Source organism: Serinus canaria, chromosome Z (assembly GCF_022539315.1).
Source record: "Serinus canaria isolate serCan28SL12 chromosome Z, serCan2020, whole genome shotgun sequence".
NCBI lineage: Eukaryota > Metazoa > Chordata > Aves > Passeriformes > Fringillidae > Serinus > Serinus canaria.
The window spans coordinates 42171220-42187764 of record NC_066343.1 but is presented as its reverse complement, the minus strand read 5'-3'; the positions used below and the strand labels follow the sequence as shown (position 1 = coordinate 42187764).

General features: G+C 37.7%; 1 protein-coding gene across 2 annotated transcripts in view; it reads left to right on the top strand.

The window, feature by feature from the left end:
- Positions 1 to 16545, top strand: part of FOCAD (focadhesin) — a 92068-nt gene that overhangs the window by 40325 nt on the left and 35198 nt on the right. For both annotated transcript variants that reach the window (XM_050987326.1, XM_050987327.1), the window contains 9 exons: positions 373 to 474; positions 1555 to 1685; positions 3255 to 3381; positions 7848 to 7982; positions 8366 to 8416; positions 10163 to 10246; positions 11733 to 11865; positions 14524 to 14712; positions 14937 to 15058. In XM_050987326.1, coding sequence (XP_050843283.1) covers positions 373 to 474; positions 1555 to 1685; positions 3255 to 3381; positions 7848 to 7982; positions 8366 to 8416; positions 10163 to 10246; positions 11733 to 11865; positions 14524 to 14712; positions 14937 to 15058 — 1074 coding nt within the window. The remainder of the gene's footprint in view (positions 1 to 372; positions 475 to 1554; positions 1686 to 3254; positions 3382 to 7847; positions 7983 to 8365; positions 8417 to 10162; positions 10247 to 11732; positions 11866 to 14523; positions 14713 to 14936; positions 15059 to 16545) is intronic.

Genomic DNA, 16545 nt, shown 5'->3' with positions numbered 1-16545 from the left:
AATAAAAGGCTGTGAATTTATAACAGCTGTTTAGACTGAGCAATGTATATCTTGCTTAACTGATTTTTAAGCTTTTGTATTACTTTGTAATATTTTGGATGGGATATAATATTTGTTTTCAAAGTTTAATGTACATTACACTTTACTGTCTACACTGTATGATCATTATACATGTCATGAGAGGATGCTCTGGACTTGTTATTTGGAAAATGACTTTCAGTTTTTCGGAAAATTACTTTCAGTTTATTTCTGATATTGCAGCTGGATGGTTTTTCCTGGTTGCACTTGGTTGTAAAATAATGATTTGTACGTTACTCTTTGTCCGTGGACATAAAAAAATAACAAAAACACCTGGTTAAAAATTTCTTTCAGGTTTGTGTAGCTCAGATTCTACGTGCCATACACACGCTGGGGAGCACAGCTAAGCTCAGAGCAATTGCCTCACGGCTGATGACATCATTATGGGAAAGACAGGTTAGAAACTTCTTGTAGTCTCATCATAATAAGTCCAGTTGAAAAACTTCATTACCATTAACCAAGGAAGAAAATAATTGTGGAACATTGCTTCTACTAGTATGTTGGTATCAGCACTATGAAGTAAATGGTGTTAATGGTGTCTATACTGATCTTCTAGTAGAATATTTAAATAGTATGCTTTTCATGAAACTTTATTTTCATTTCATGACATCTCAAACTGCAATTAGAACAAAAAATTGTTTAAAGGATGGCTTTCTGCTTTTCATTATATGCAGTAAGAACAAGATCTTAGTGTTGTGGTTTAACCCTAGCCAGCAGCCAAGTACCACACAGCCACACATTCACACCCCCAACAATGAATGGTGAGAAAAATTAGAAGGGTGGAAGAAAGAAAACTGTTGGTTGAGATAGTTTAATAGGGAAAGCCAAAGCTGTGCACAGAAGCAAAACAAAACGAGGAATTTGTTCACTGCTTTGCATGGGCAGACAGGTGTTCAGCCATCTCCAGGAGAGAGATCATGTGTAATGGTGGCTTGGGAAGACACATGGCATCAATTTAAATAGCTCTCCCTTCCTCCTTCTTCTCTCCACTTTATATCCTGATCATGGTGTATGATGGTCTGGAATATCCCTCTGATCAGTTTGGGTCACCCATCCTGGCTGTGTCTCCTCCCAAACTCACTAGCATCCCCAACTTCCTTCCCAGCATGAAAAGCAGAAAAGGCCTTGGCTGTGTGTAAGCCCTGCTCGACAATAACAAAAACACCTCTGTATTATCAACGCTGTATTCAGCACAAATCCAAAACACAGCCCTGTACCAGCCATTGCACATAGAATTAACTCTATCCCACACAATAATTTGCTTGTGTTTTTCTTAAAGATGCAATAGAGACCTGGTCTGCAAAAGCTAGTTCGATCTCAATGTAGCATTAGAGATGAGTAGGGAAAAAAAGCAAAATATGGTATGCAATAAAAAAATCAAAGTGGCATGCAAAAGTCCTGTAGAAGTGCTACCAATTAAAAATCCAGTCATGCTTTTAAAGGTGTGATGATCATTTGAAATGAAATCTTTTCTAGGATCGAATTTATCCAGAACTGCAGAAGTTCTTGGCCATGTCTGATATGCTCTCTGTGTCTATTGACAAAGATGCTCAATGGGAAAAGCTGATTGCTAAAGCTGCTTGTATAAGAGATATATGTAGACTGAGGTAAGTTCAAGTGTTACCTATCTTATATCTTTGCAAGGGAGAAGAGTTGTTTTCAGAAAAGCTGCATCATTATTTTTACTTATTCTATTACGTTAATTGTGAGTAATATTCACTGACACAGCCACTGCTTATCTGAGCAACTACAAACCTTTGGGTTTTCTAGTATGACTAATAGAACACACATATAAATGCTGTTAAAATTAAATTATCTTCATCCTGGAACAAAAGATTCACCCAGGGTAGAAACTTCAGACACTTCCAGTTTAGAAAAAGGGAGGGATGAAAAATAAAAGAAAGAACCAATTGTGTCTTTTTTGATCTATTCAAAGAAAGATAGAGTTTTTTTTCTGAAAACCATATTTTGTCACATGTACGTTTTTGGTCTTTATTTAGGTATAGTATCACAGAATACTGTTGTGCAGGTCTAACTGGATAATACATTGAACATTTCCAGCTCTAACAATCCGTGAATATCAGTACTTGATAATAACTTAGAGTTCCTGTAAAGAGTATTTTTAAATGCATTAGTATTTACTGTCTGGTTTTATGTGCCCCACATCATCTTTTCTGTTTTCTGTTTGTCACCTATCTTGAGTTCCAGTTTTCACTTTCTTTCTTGCAGGTCAGCTACTAACAGCTGAGAAGATTCAAATAACTTTTAAGTATCAATTAAAAACAAGTTCCTAAAGAAAATACCTTTTCCTTTACCTCTTCAACCTTCTTCCATTTTGCCAGACAGCGTTTTTCAATAAGTTTCTTAAAGTGAAAAGAGAGAAATCTTTTTTTAAAGGGAAGAGAGAGAAATCTCGATGTACCCATAGTATTCTTTTTTTGCCAGTTAAGTGGTATAGCTGGAGTTCAGGTATATCCACATTATTCATGCATTTTGACATTATTTTGAAGAAAGTGTGAACAAATAGATAAGTCACAATTTACCATGCATGTAAATCACCTACCAGATACTATTTACCAGAATCTCTTACAGAGATAGTATGAGGAACTGTTGAACACCTTGCCATCCACAACCCAATAAAACTGAATGGATAGTTAAAAGACTGGGAAGCTAAATCAGCCCATACAGTCAGTGAGGGAAAGACAAGTGGCATTGCAGCAGGGGGGAAAAAAAAAGAAAAGGGAAAACATCGCTCTCTGATGTAAAAAGGACAGAAAACATTTGGTGCCAGAATCTCTACCAATACACAGTAGGGACTACTTGCAGGAGACTGCAACAAAGAATCATAGAATAGTGCATTTGGACTTTCATTCTCTGTCCCTTCTTGAATGATGTAATCTTTTAGTGAACACAATGTGCTTAGACAAAACCACCTACAAATTAGCCACTCAGTGATCTGGAATTTGATGGCTGCTGATTTAATTCCGCATGTCACTCAGCCTTTGGAGCACTCTGTCATATCCTCCTTGTATGTTTATTTTTGCGTATGTGTTTTTGTGAACTCCCAGTTCTGGGCAGTTTTAGTTGTCACCAGCATTTAATAAATTTTCATGTATAAATTATAACTTGTGTGTATGTGTGAATATTGCCTTCTATTTTTATTTTTTTTCCTTTAGGCCATACCAGCATGGAGCAGACATGTTGGCTGCAATTTCCCAGGTACTAAATGAATGCACAAAACCTGATCAAGCTTCACCCGCTGCCATAGTATTACAGGGTCTACGGGCGCTTTGTGAGGCTGAGGTAAGATTAAATTGGCTTGTCCTTGTGTTTCAAGTTCTGCTTATAGTCCATGAACATCTTTCCCAGTTGGCTCTTTTTTAAGAGTACGTTGAGTTGCTGCAGAATTTCTTTTTCTTCTGACAAATTTAATTCCTCTCTTTCAACATAAGTTAATAGCTCCTGGGAAATTGTACTGTGACCTTCTACCACAGCAGACCAGCCCTTCAGTGCATGAGCTGAAATTTTAAATCAGCTTTGCAGTTTATTGCGAAGACATCATTCTGTGCATCTTTCCTTGAGATTTTAAAAGGAAGTCTGTTTTGTACATAATTTTGATTAGCTGGAAGGCACTTAAATAGTGTAATTTTTGTATCTTCTTATTGGCCTGCCCTGCTGTGTCTTGTTCGTTCATAGAGTGTACCAGATAGGGAGTGAAATCACTAGCAGCTGGGATAATGTGTTCATTGCTTACTGATGAAGAGGGCAAGTAAGCTTTGGGACAAGCTGCCCAGGGACGTTGTGCTGTGTCCTTCCCTGGAGATTTTCCCATTCCTTTTGGACACCACCCTAAGCAACTGGATCTGATCTCATTGTAACCCTTCTTTGAGCAGGAGGCTGGACTGGAAATATTCTGAGGTCCCTTTGAACCCAAATAGTCATGCTACGATATCTCTAAGCTGGGAGACAAGGCTCTTTGTTTCCACATCCCAGACGGTGATATCCTGGTCTTGTGATGCTGTGAATCTGCTACTGATAAACTATACTATACAGGCCATCAGAGTAGAGAACTAATTATATCCTGCAAGAAGGAATATTTGATTACCCATTCTCTGCCAAACAGTAATTTTATGTTTATCTACTACTACACTTGCACTGCAGTGTTTACTGCAGTAAAGCCAGCTATTGCCACATTATTTGAAATCACTGAGCAGTTCAAGAACAATATAGTGAATCATCCATAGACATTTGTATTCAATATAATTAAAAATTGTCTTACAATGGCTGCTAAAAAACAATTTATTTACGGTAATTTTTTGTTTGCATTTGGTGTGAAGTTTGGCTCTTCTTAAGGTCACATTGATTCTTTGAATGCTGGCCTTGGTATTGAATCAGTGTTTTCTCAGGCTGGATTACATTTAGACTACTTGGAAAGAAGTAAGGTTAGATAAATGATAAATTTCACATCCTACTATAATAACCTCATTTGAGAAAAGATGTATACTGTATCACTGGTGAGGACTGGAAGGCTAAGAGTACTCAAGACGGAAGAAAGGAAGGCAGGAGGAAAGGAAGGACAGATGGATTGACTTTGTGGATGTTACCAGTTTTTCCTGTCCAAATTCTATTCTCCTTATTTCCCCAGCTACATTGTAATGTTCTGGGAGAACCTAATCTACCACCTAGCTATTCTGAAACTTTAACAGGGAATTCTCTTGTGGTTTGGCAAGCTGGGTAACCATTTGGGTTAAGTAATTTAATCTATCTCTTATTTATTGTTTAGACTGTAGTTTGCAGCGCAGAAAGGATGTAATCATAGACCTTGGTTTTGTTTTGGTGTTTTCTGTCTCTGCTGCTGACTTAAGGGAAAGTGATATTGTCTCCGAGCTTTTCCACTCGCAGCTGCTTAGATGTAGGATTTTAGGGAGCACCAAACTTTCAGTCAGCTTCTGAACCAGAATAAGAAATTATGTTTTCATATGTATAGTGTTAATGATGGAACCCTATACACCATGTGGCTTTGTCAGGGTTGAGTTCTGAGAGTCTCAGGCTCCTTTGTTAAAGTAATGCGATAACAAAATGTGCTATAACATTGATTTCTTTTTTGGTTGACTCCTATGTAAGAATAGTTATCCATTTTGCTGACTGCAGTAATTGTTTTGTGTAAAGATAGTGACTTCATTCAAAGTGCATCCTGCATGAATAGTGTTAAGAGTGTAACTGAGCTTTTGCAGGACTTGCAAGAAGGGCTAGCTGCTTTCACCCCCCTCTTTTTTTAGGGGTGGCGGTAGGTGTAACATAAGATCATCGGTGAATAATGCACAGTGACTTGTACATCAAAAATGGAAAAAAAAATCGCACAGTTCTTGCCAGATCACATTTCCTCTTTTTCGACATGTAATTTTTTCCCCCCAGTGATTTCAGCAGAAGCTAGTGTACTTCATTTGAAGCTATCCTGGCATCTAGTTGATTTCATGTATCAAGTACAGTATGCACGTCAAAAAACATTCAAGAATAAAATTTCTAACATAGTGTTTAAATCCACTTTCCATTAAAATGTTGTTGTTCTCTATTTTTCTCCTAAGATTTCTCACCCTTTTAGGGCCGTAGGACACCTGAAGCAGATGTGCTTTATCTCTCCTCAGCATCTGTAAAATTTAGCTTTTAGTTTTTTCCCATCTAGCATTCAGTGTTTAGTGGAATGGCAAGCTTGCTATTTTAAAATCAATTTTGAAAATACAAGAAAACATAAACGTAAATCAAAATGTATTATATGAAAAGCACTGTGTGATTGTTAATGTCTCCATATGACAATGATATGTTAATTTGAACAAATCAGAATGAAAAAACCCATGCAACAAAAAACGAAAACAGATTTAAGTACTTGTACCAAAGTTCTAGCATGTCTAGATCTCTAAACACACGTTTTCTGCATAGCCCTTAATTTTTTCTTTTCAGACAGTAATTGGCATACCAGTTTTGTAAAGTTCTCTTATCTTGCTAGTTTTCTAGAGTATTTTGCATTTTCAGAGGACAGCTTTGTGGAGCTGTCTGTGGAATCATAGGGCTTTTCCTTGGGATTCATGACTAGCAGATAAATTTAATCACAAGATATTTATCACAGTTGCCCATTCCTCTAGGAAGACGCCATGTCAAGGTTATTACTGTTTTTATAACCTTTCTTTACTTACTGTGGGTTTTTATGGTGGGTAAAGTACCAGTTTCCCACTGTTCCTATCCTCCCATTCCATCAGTTTACAGTACGTCATTTGGTAGGAGTTTGCTGTAGGACAGCTGTTAAACTGCAAGTCTAGAAAATACCGTCTGAGAAGGAATTGTACAGTCTTAAGCTAAATCTTAATCTTCTGTTAAGATGTTGGCTATTTTTAAGGCCTTTTTTCACCCCTTAGATGAAGTTGGAGAATATGTGTGTTACGATGGGAAAGAATGAAATTAAACATGCTTGGCTAGCTAATGATTTGTGAGTCTTCCTAAATTACAGTATCAAATCCCACAAATGCACAACTTCTTTTTTTGCATATTAAAACATGTTGTTTCCAGACAACTAACTTATTACAAATTTAACATTTCTAGATAGTTGAGGAGGAACTTCCAGTGTTAATAGATATGTCTGTCTTTCTCAACACTGGATGACCTTTTTTCTTATTCTTACAGTCTCTTTTGAAGGAATAGAAAGAAAGGTATCATTTTCCCTTGCCAAACCAGATGAGGTCTTTCTAGCCATCAGTGGTTGTTACCATAGAGACACATTCATGGGTTTGCTGTTCCTGAAATGGGTTCAACTCGAAATGCATATTTGGTTTTTTAAACTGCACCCTGAATTGTGTTTTGCGCTCACTGTAGTGACTGCTTAATTTGGCAATTACCTGCATTCAGAGATACAAAACAGCCTGTTTTATCAGTGCAGAATAACAGTAAAACTACCTTTCTCAAAGCCTTTGTGGAATATCTTCATAAACATACATTTTTATACTACTACTTTTTATAAGTTCTCCATAATTCTTCAGCTAGAACTGTACCACTGACTGTGCATCTTCCAGACTTTTTCAGTGCCTGGAAATGCAAAATGTTGTACTGACTGCTTGTTGCACTGTCATGCAAATCTTTGAAGGTGAAAAGAAGGTGAGATGTGTTTTGTTTCCAGGAAGGAAGTTAGGTGTCCTGGAAGACCAATTATGTATCCTGCTGTGTTCTAGTTACAGCATAAATGCATTCAGTATTAGGTATTAATGTTTAGTATTTATTGTAGTTTGATGGTTTCCAACAGTTTCTGGATTCATGAACTTTTGTGTTTTGCATTTGCTCTGCATTTTTTTTTTGCATTTATTGTTTTTAAAGTGTAAAGGCATTTTGTTTTGGAGGGCTCCCAGCAAAATGGATTCCTCGGTGGCTTCCTCTGCTTTCATCCTATTGTCCCCGAGACAGCTTGCTTTTTAGCTAATTTTACCAAGTTATGTAGAGCACTAATGTGCTATGAAGATACATGTACAGCTCTGTGTATTGCTTACAGTGTGTTATTTATTCCTATAGGTAGTTGCTTTCCCTAGTGAAGTACTGTGTAGTATTACTGTGTTATGTCAGTTGATCTACAAGTGAATCTTTAACATGCTTGCTTTTTTTACTTTTTATGAACCATATATTAATTCCTGTTCTCAAGAAGGAAGAGCAAGGACAAGGACTGGAAAGAAATGTTATTTAAGTGAAGCTGGGATAGCTGTTAGTAATGATGCCTCCCTCTTTGCTTGAAGGTTGTTTGCATCCGTTCTACGTGGAATGCTCTGTCACCAAAGCTCAGTTGTGATACAAGACCACTCATTTTAAAAGCACTGAATGAATTGTTTTCCCTGGTTCCCTCATTAACAGTGAATACAAATGAATTTGAGGTATGTACTTATGGACTAAGATGAGTCTTTCTTTTAGTATATCTTTGTATGTAACTTTTCCATAAGCCTGCTTGATCTTGATGAAATTGTACCCACTGCCCAGTTCAGATTTGTCAAATTCATGTTTCATACAATTTCACAGTTTTCACTTGCATTAGTGAGTCCTGGGAGATAGATGGGAAATTCCAGTGTGAGGTTGATCCATGGTTTCACTCTCACAGAATGTGAGGATATGTGAATATGTCTGGAGTTCAGAGCTGCACTCCTTCCACTTTCCTAGCTCAATCTCTGTTGATGTGGCAGTAAGTTGTTTCAGGTAACTGCTTCTGTTTGAACTATTTATTTGGTCAAAGAAAAAATGCATATTTCCTTTGCTGTTGTAGAAATTCAAAGCTCAAGTTATCAGCTTCCTTTGGAATAATACACAGAATGAGGTAAGTGATACAATTGAAAACATTAATTTCTGATGTCAGCAACAGGATATTAAGTTTTGTACTTTTCTGTCAAGACAGTGTCAGTAATCTCATTTTCTAATAGGGTTTTTTCTTGTTGCTTAACACTGTTTCTGAAGCAATATACTACACGTAAAAGGTGGTAACTGAAGGTTCTAACTTCTGCCATTTCCAAGGATAATTACAAATAAACTGTGCACTACTATGTCCTCACCTCGAGTGCTGGGGGACAGTTTTGGGCACCACAATATAAGAAAGACATTAAATTGTTAGAGAGCATCCAAAGAATGGCCACAAAGATGGCAAAGGGCCTTGAAGGGAAGCTGTATGAGGAATGGCTGAGGTCACTTAGTCTGTTCAGCCTGGAGGTGACTGAGGACAGACCTCATTGTAGTCTGCAACTTCCTCACAAGGGGAGGAGGAGGGGCAGACACTAATCTCTGTTCTCTGGTGACCAGTAACAGGACCTGAGGGAAGGGCCTGAAGCTGTGTCAAGGGAGGTTAGGACAGATATTAGGCAAAAGTTCTTCCTCCAGAGGGTGGCTGGGCATTGGAACAGGCTCCCCAGGGAAGTGGTCATTGCACCAAGCCTGACACAGTTCAAGAAGTGTTTGCATAGTGCTCTCAGGCACAAGGTGTGACTCTTGGGGATGTCCTGTACAGGGCCAGAAGTTGGATGCAATGGTCCATGTGGGTGCCTTCCAACTCAGCATATTCTGTGAATCTGTGAAACTAGTTTGACTTCCTCTGGAAATTTCAGCCTTTACATGGTGATGCATTCTTGACAAAGGTGCTGCTATGACAGCTAACTCAATTCACTTGTGGAGTATTGTAATGCAATGGGAATGTTGGACTGTCATCACCATGATCCTGGTGGAAGTAGTGTATTTTAGTTTAAGACTAAAACTTTTGTCAGCCTATTTCAGTGAATTTTTTAGCCCCATGGTTAATCCCAGATGACAGCTAAGTACTATGCAGCCGCTTGTTCACTCCCCTTCCTTGTGGTAGGATGGGGAGAAGAACTGGAAAAAGGTAAACTCCATGGAATGAGACAAGAACAGGTTCATAAGTGAAATAAAGTAGCTGTGTAATAATAACAACAAAATAACAGTAACAATAACAATAGAAAGTGGATATAAAAGGGATATAAAAGAAAGGGAATATAAAAACAGACAAAGAGGAATAAAATTCAATTACAAACAAGTGTTGCACAATACAATTGCTCACCACCCACTGAGGGACGCCCAGTCTATCCCTGAGCAGTAATGGGTACTCTCTGGCCAGCTTCCCTGAGTTTATATACAAGACATAAAGATCTGTGATATGGAATATGCCTTTGGACAGTTCAGGTCATCTGTCTTGACCTTGCTCCCTCTGAGCATCTTGTGCACCTGCACACTGGCACAGGAAGATGCAAAGTCTGTGATTTAGAGTAAGCACTTCAGCTAAAACATCAATATGCTATCAACATTATTCTCATAGCTTTTTTTTTCAGATATTTCTACCTGAAGTAGAATGCTCGGAATGGATGTTATCAAGCCTAGATAATTGGTCTTGCTACTTTACATTGTGTATATAAAAAGGAAGCAATTGAGAGCGTGCCTCAGGAAAATATTGTTGAATTCTTTTTCAGCATTCAGTGGTTATTTAAGAAGCTCTTTGCATGTGGAGTTTCCAGTACTATATGTTGTGTTTGTGATTTTCTTTCTCTTCCTATTAATTTTCTAGGATGCCCTTGTAGCCATTTCAGCCTATAAATCACTCTCATCATTTGACTCTGAAGAGCATACAATTCTTCATCTTCCTGGACAGGTAATCATGTTGTATGTTTGATAGTAAGCACTTCTGACACTTCGATCTGACATGGATTATATCCTCCTGAACGGGAAACCAGTCCTTGTGCTTTCTCTGCCAGAAATTCGGGAGAGCCTCCCGACAAATACAAGCTCCTGCTAGTAACATGAGATGACATCATGTGTGATTGTAATAGCTAGGTCTTATAAGCAGGGAAAAGGAGGAATGAAACTTAAGTCTAAGCAGTCAGAAGGTAGTTTTTCTTATTTTGTTATTAAATTAGAAGCACTTTTTTTTAGGCAGCTGATTTGCATTTTATGCTCTTCTGTTAGTGCTTGCATTTGAGTCTTGGCACTAAGCAACTCTTGTGACTGCTGTTTCTTCCATTGCAGTCATACTCATGAATAAGGGCTTTTGTTCACAAGACAGGCAAGTCAGTTTGAAAAGTAGGTGCAATTTTTTCAACTAAGCTGAAAAGTTTTCCTGGTTTTGTTGTGAACATTTTCAGCGTAACATTTTACTTTTTTGTCAGTAAAGGCAGTCAGAAAAGAGTTGAGGTACTTACTAAAAGGCTTCTAAGTGTGCAGAGGGCTCTTAAACTCTGAAACTTCTGATTAGGTGACTCAGTAACCTAACAGAATGAAAGAGTACAAGGAGATGAGCATAAGGTCATCTGTATTACTCTTTTTTTACATTGTATGAGAGACTAGGCAGTACTCAGTAGTCCATTGGTACTTCATGGAATAGTGAATCCTATGGCTTTGTAGTAAAGGTTTTATTTACTGCTTCATTATATGATAAGCGCCATTTGTGTGTTGTAACTAGCTGTTATTAAAAGGCTGGAATGCAACTTTAAAAAAACATACTCTATATAGATCAGTGAGAAGAGCTCAGCATAAACCTTACAAATGAAAAATGTGTTTTACATAGAAGACCACAGGATAGAATAAGGGAAATATATAAACTCTGCTGCAAGACTAAGTCTTTCACAGTAGTACATAGGTCTGTATTACTAGTGCAGTTACTTTGCAGTTGTATTACTGGTGCAGTACTTTACAGACAGTGAGTAAATATGTTTTAATTTAAAGAAATGTAAATATGTTGCAGTTTTTGAAATTCCAAAAACTGATATGTAAAAGTAGTGTCTAACAAAAATGTTTTATTTATAATAAAGTGCCAATATAAAACATTGTTAAACTGAAGAAGAATCAGGCTAAAAATAAAGTTTTTTGAATATTTGTTCAGCTGTAAGAGTCAAGATTAATTTTGAAAAAGATAGAAGATATGTATTTACACACCCTATGATTTTTACCAACCAGTGTTGCCTTTCAGTCAGGTAGAAGAAAAGCTTTTATTCATTAAGCTTCAAATTTATGAAATGGAGTGAAAATAATGAAATGGGGAACTTTTTATATTTAGTTGGTATTTTTGACACTTGGAATCATGAATGGTAATGAGGACTTGGGATTTTTGTGCTGACATTTAATTTTTTAAACTCTTCCAGGCGCGACCAGAAGTTGACTCACTGGAAGAGACAGATATGAATGAAGATGAAGAGGATCAGGAGGCAAATCTGTTTGTTCCAGGTTCTTCATATATCAAGCTGTTGTCTCTAACACCAGCTGCTGTTTTAGGAGGTATAATATATCCGGTGTTTGAGGTCACTTTGCAGATAGTGAATGACAAAGGACTGTACAAACCTGTGGCTCTTTTACAATGGAGTGTCACATTAAAGTGCAGCCTTTCTTTTCTTCATTAACTAATTATGGGAAAAAATGTAAAGTAAAAAATTAAGCCCGCAACCCATTTTTAGGAAGATCATGTGACAGAGGTCCTGATGGTGGGGGAAAATTGTTTATATTTAAAATTCTTTACCTGTCCTAAAGGGAAAGCCAGTTCCTTATTATATACTTCAAGTACTCATGGTTTCATGAGAGTGACCTCAGTAGTGAGAACTGAACAGATCTTTCTAAAGGCAATTTTGTATTTTAGCCCAGGACAGATGGAAGTAAAATGAATTTTTTATGTATTGTTTCGTAAACAGAGTATTAATGGTAAGAAATGCTGTACACAAAGTCCTCTTAATTGGTTAAGATATCAGTGCTATGCTTAATGCATAATTGTAGTGATGCATATTGATACTGAAGTATGCTTCAACAGATGGTCTTTGACACTTGTTTTAAACCTGTGCAGTTGAATTACCAGAAATGCTTGTTATCTTACAGTTATAAGGCTTGAGATACTGTGCCAGGACATAGACATTGTTATTTCATTCTGTGTAGAATACATGGTATCTTCATGTGTGATTGCAGGCTGTAAAGATTGCCATAAGATAGCAGGTGGTGTTTTGTAGTATTTTCCCCCGGGGGGGGGTTTAAAAGAATCTGTTTGTCAAACTCTGAATGCATTGGCCTCTGGAGCATGTGCAGTCTTACCTAGAGAGTCCTAACTACTAAATCCTGGAAACTTTGTGAGGGAGAATGACATAACCTAGTTCAATGAAAGAGAGTGATGTATCTTGACAGAAAACTTGCTCTGTGTAATGAATGCTGAAATAGCCAATTTTCTAGGAAGATGGAAAACCAAAATGGAAATTAAAGTGAATAGACTGGATTCAGAGTTACAGCAACCACAGACTGGTATCAAAAGGGTTGAATCAAAACATTCACTGGGCAGTTTCTCCCTCAGAGATGTTTTCTAACATTGTTAGTTAACAGAGAGTCGAGAACACTTGAGCAAAAGCTTTAGTGAGTGACTGGAGTGGTTGTTGAGATTGAATTGCTTCACCGAAAGAGGATGAAACTGGATTAGTGAGGCAATGTCCAAGACAGGCCAAAAGCCACAGAGTGCCTGTTGTATGAGAGCTGAATCTCTGTTGTCTCATTTGCTGGAATTCTAGTGGTGCATGTTATTGAGATTAATAACATGAAACTGCTTATGAAGCATTGGAAAGTGGAGCTTTAGGTAGTATTTTGTCTCAAAGTCCTTCAAAACTGGTTTGTCACATCAGTTTTCATATTGTTTCTACATACTAGAGTCCCAGGATGTCAGAAGGGGTATGACAGCTGTATTTTTTTTATTATGATTGTTTTTCACTCTGAGTGCCTAAGACTTTTCTCAAATCTGGTAGTCAGAGAACTAAAAATAATTCATAAAAAGAACCATAAGTTTGATATCATTGTTGTTATTAGTAATAGGGGTAGTATCCTTACTGCAAAGGAGATGATGCTGATGGTAACAATAGTAACACCAACAATAATAATAATAATAAAAATATTATTCATGTGATGCTAGTTATCTTTGTTTACCATCAGATTGATTTCAATCATTGAAATACTATATTTGTAGTATTTGCTGCACATCTAGTGATTTCACTAAATTTATCAAGATTATAGTTTTACTTTGACTTACATTTGTCAGTCTAGAGCCTTGGCTTGTCTCCTGCCTAAAGAATTGCTTCTGAATGGCTTATATTTATGTCTTTTAGCATAACCAGCAAATGCAGTAATATGACAGCAGTGATAAGGGGTCTCTATCAATGTGGATGGTTTCCTGAAGTGTAATAGCTCCTTCTTTCAGCAAATTTATTAGCTATTGTTGTAGCCATTTTAAACAAAATGGTTTTTATAAAAAGTTTAGAGCAGGTACATGGTTTTCATGTCAACAAATATGTCCTCCTCCAAAAAACCTGAAGTTTAGGGATTGAAGACAAAGACTTAAGAGTTTCTGCATATATCACTGCAGAGAAAATTGCTGACTGCATTCTGTGGGGTTTGTTTGAAGGATATTGGCATTACAGGCAGAGGAAAAAAAATCCCAAGATGCAGGTGCCCTTCCTGACATGCTCCAAAAACATGGTTTAGACTCTGCTGTGTGTCCTTCTGTCAACCATGTGCTGTTGTTACTGTTACTTTTGTTGCAATCAAAGAAGGCAATCAGCAGCTCATGGAATAGTTAAGGTATTTCTTTCAAACTGTCGATATACCTATGGCAGTTTTGAATAACGAAGCTTTATACTGGAACTTCCTCACATTTCTTGTTTTTACCAAGTTCTCATGATTTTTAGCAATGCTTTTCCCAACTTCACAGACACTACAGCTTAAGGAAAAAAAATCTCCAGATGTAGATGTCCCCTCCTTCCCATGCTACAACATCAGATTTAGACTGATGCTCCACTATGAAATGGGAAACAACTACTAGTGCCATTCTGGGCTTTTCAGGGTCAATTTTGTCTCTCAGTTGTCAGCCTCTCACATTCCCTTTCCTCTCATGTCATTGCTTTCCACTTCATCAAGCATTTGAAGAGTTTGCAACATCACTTGTGAAACAGGAGATGACCAACATGCCACGTGCTGTGTATCATTCTGCATTAAGAGGAGGGACCACACGTTCAGACCAGGGGAAGACAGTGGCAGGTGTTCCAAATTTCTTGCTGAAAATGTATGAGAGGAACAAGCAACCAGGCATGACACCAGGCCTTGCAGGTAAGCTGTCACTCTCTTGAAGTAGACAAGTATGCATATTTTGAAAGGTTTCTATGAATCTGAACGTGAATCAACTTAAGAAACTGTTTTATGCCCCTTAAATGTGCTTGCATATTCTTTTGAATTGTTGGCTTTATTAAAGTTAACCTTCCTTTGCTTTTGGTTCTCCCTTGACTCTGAGTGTGGGCATTGACCTTTCTGTTCCCCTTCCCTCCCTCTTTAAGCTGGCATGTTGCTGTGTTTCGACCTCCCAGTCCACATGGGCAAGGATGGCAAGCCTATTAATCGATTTTTGGCCAGCAGGGGCCGCAGTTTCCAGCAAATGTTGGTCGCCCTCATTCATGAGGTAAGTTGTTGCTGGCTCTTCTTTGCTTTTCAGAGCTATTACACTTCCTTCCCTGCTTTACTATCCCTTTTCTTTTCATGCATTGGGTGTATCAGCTAGTGATGGCATGTATGAATGTATGATAATTAACTGAAGTTAATTGTGGGGGACAGCTAGAATCATAAAAACATTAAGTCTGATCCTCAGCCTACCACCATGGTCACCACCCTCACTAACTTGAACTTAACATGTAAATACTTTTTTTTAAAAGTGTTCAGTGCTGAAATGCCTCTTCTGAAAATCAGAAGAACAAACAGGAGCTTTGCCTTTTTCTGCCTTGTGGACTGCTATACATATATGCCTGATACCTGTCATGTGTAACCAGTTGTAGGTGACTAGCAGTCCTGAACAATGATGCAGCTCCTTGGGGAAACGATATCTACACCTTGCTAAGACTTGGCATTTTTTCATGTCTCTTAAACATTTCAGCTCCCTGACCTATTAGGCTCGTGCCACCAAAACCATGCGGTTATCTTTGGTGTGGTTTTAGAAAAATGGCACGAAATAAGCCTTCACTTAATCATTATGGAAAATAAAGTGTGTGTAATGAAGTCTGTCAGAGCATTTTGAATTATGGTACTTTTGAATATCAAAGTTCATCTTTTAAAATTTTGGAGAACAGTAAAAAACACCAAACAGTTCAACTGGATCTGGGGAAATAAGTGCTCATTTCCCAACTTTATGCCAGTGGGAGCAGCTTTTAACACAAGTGAAACTGTATTAAATTCTTTAACATTCATAAAATAATTATATTAATACAGTCATTTAATATTTCTGTAGGAGCTACCTGCAGGTGTCTGAGGGGGTGATATGGGTCCTGATTTTGTTTTGAGACTGTCACCTAGATGTGAGGTATATCTGCTGTGAAGTTCTTCGATGATGTTACTAAAATTACTGATATCAAACACTCAGTTATGAAATAAGTTTAGCGCAAGATTTGAGTGGGAAGGTTGTGTGTGCAGTTTGGAGTTTTCTGTGTACAAGCTGGAAGTCTGACAGTAGAACACAGGTGTGTGGCATGTATAATGCATGTGGGCTACATTCTGATCCTGTGGTACATCTGCATGGCTCCCTCTGGGTTTTGCGCTCAGGTCCTGTTTCAGCATGTTCACACTATGTTTGTACTTGTTAACTCTCTCAATCTTTCTGGAGCAAGCAAGCCAGTTCCCTTTCTAAAAAACCTGTCAGCAGTGTAGTTTGCCTGAAGTTTCTAGTAAAATGTGTGCCATGGTGAAGTGGGCTGCTTCTGGCTAGTACAGTCTTCTGGCTTTGTACCATCTCTCAAACTCTTCCATTTTGCTAGCATATGCATACAATGCTTTCCATATAACATCTTAACAATTTTGGTCCTTCACAACTGAAAAGACCAAAAATGACCAAAAATAATAATCATGTCTTATGGCCACAGTAAAACCAGTGTCTGTGGATCCCAGTGGAATTTAGGCCAG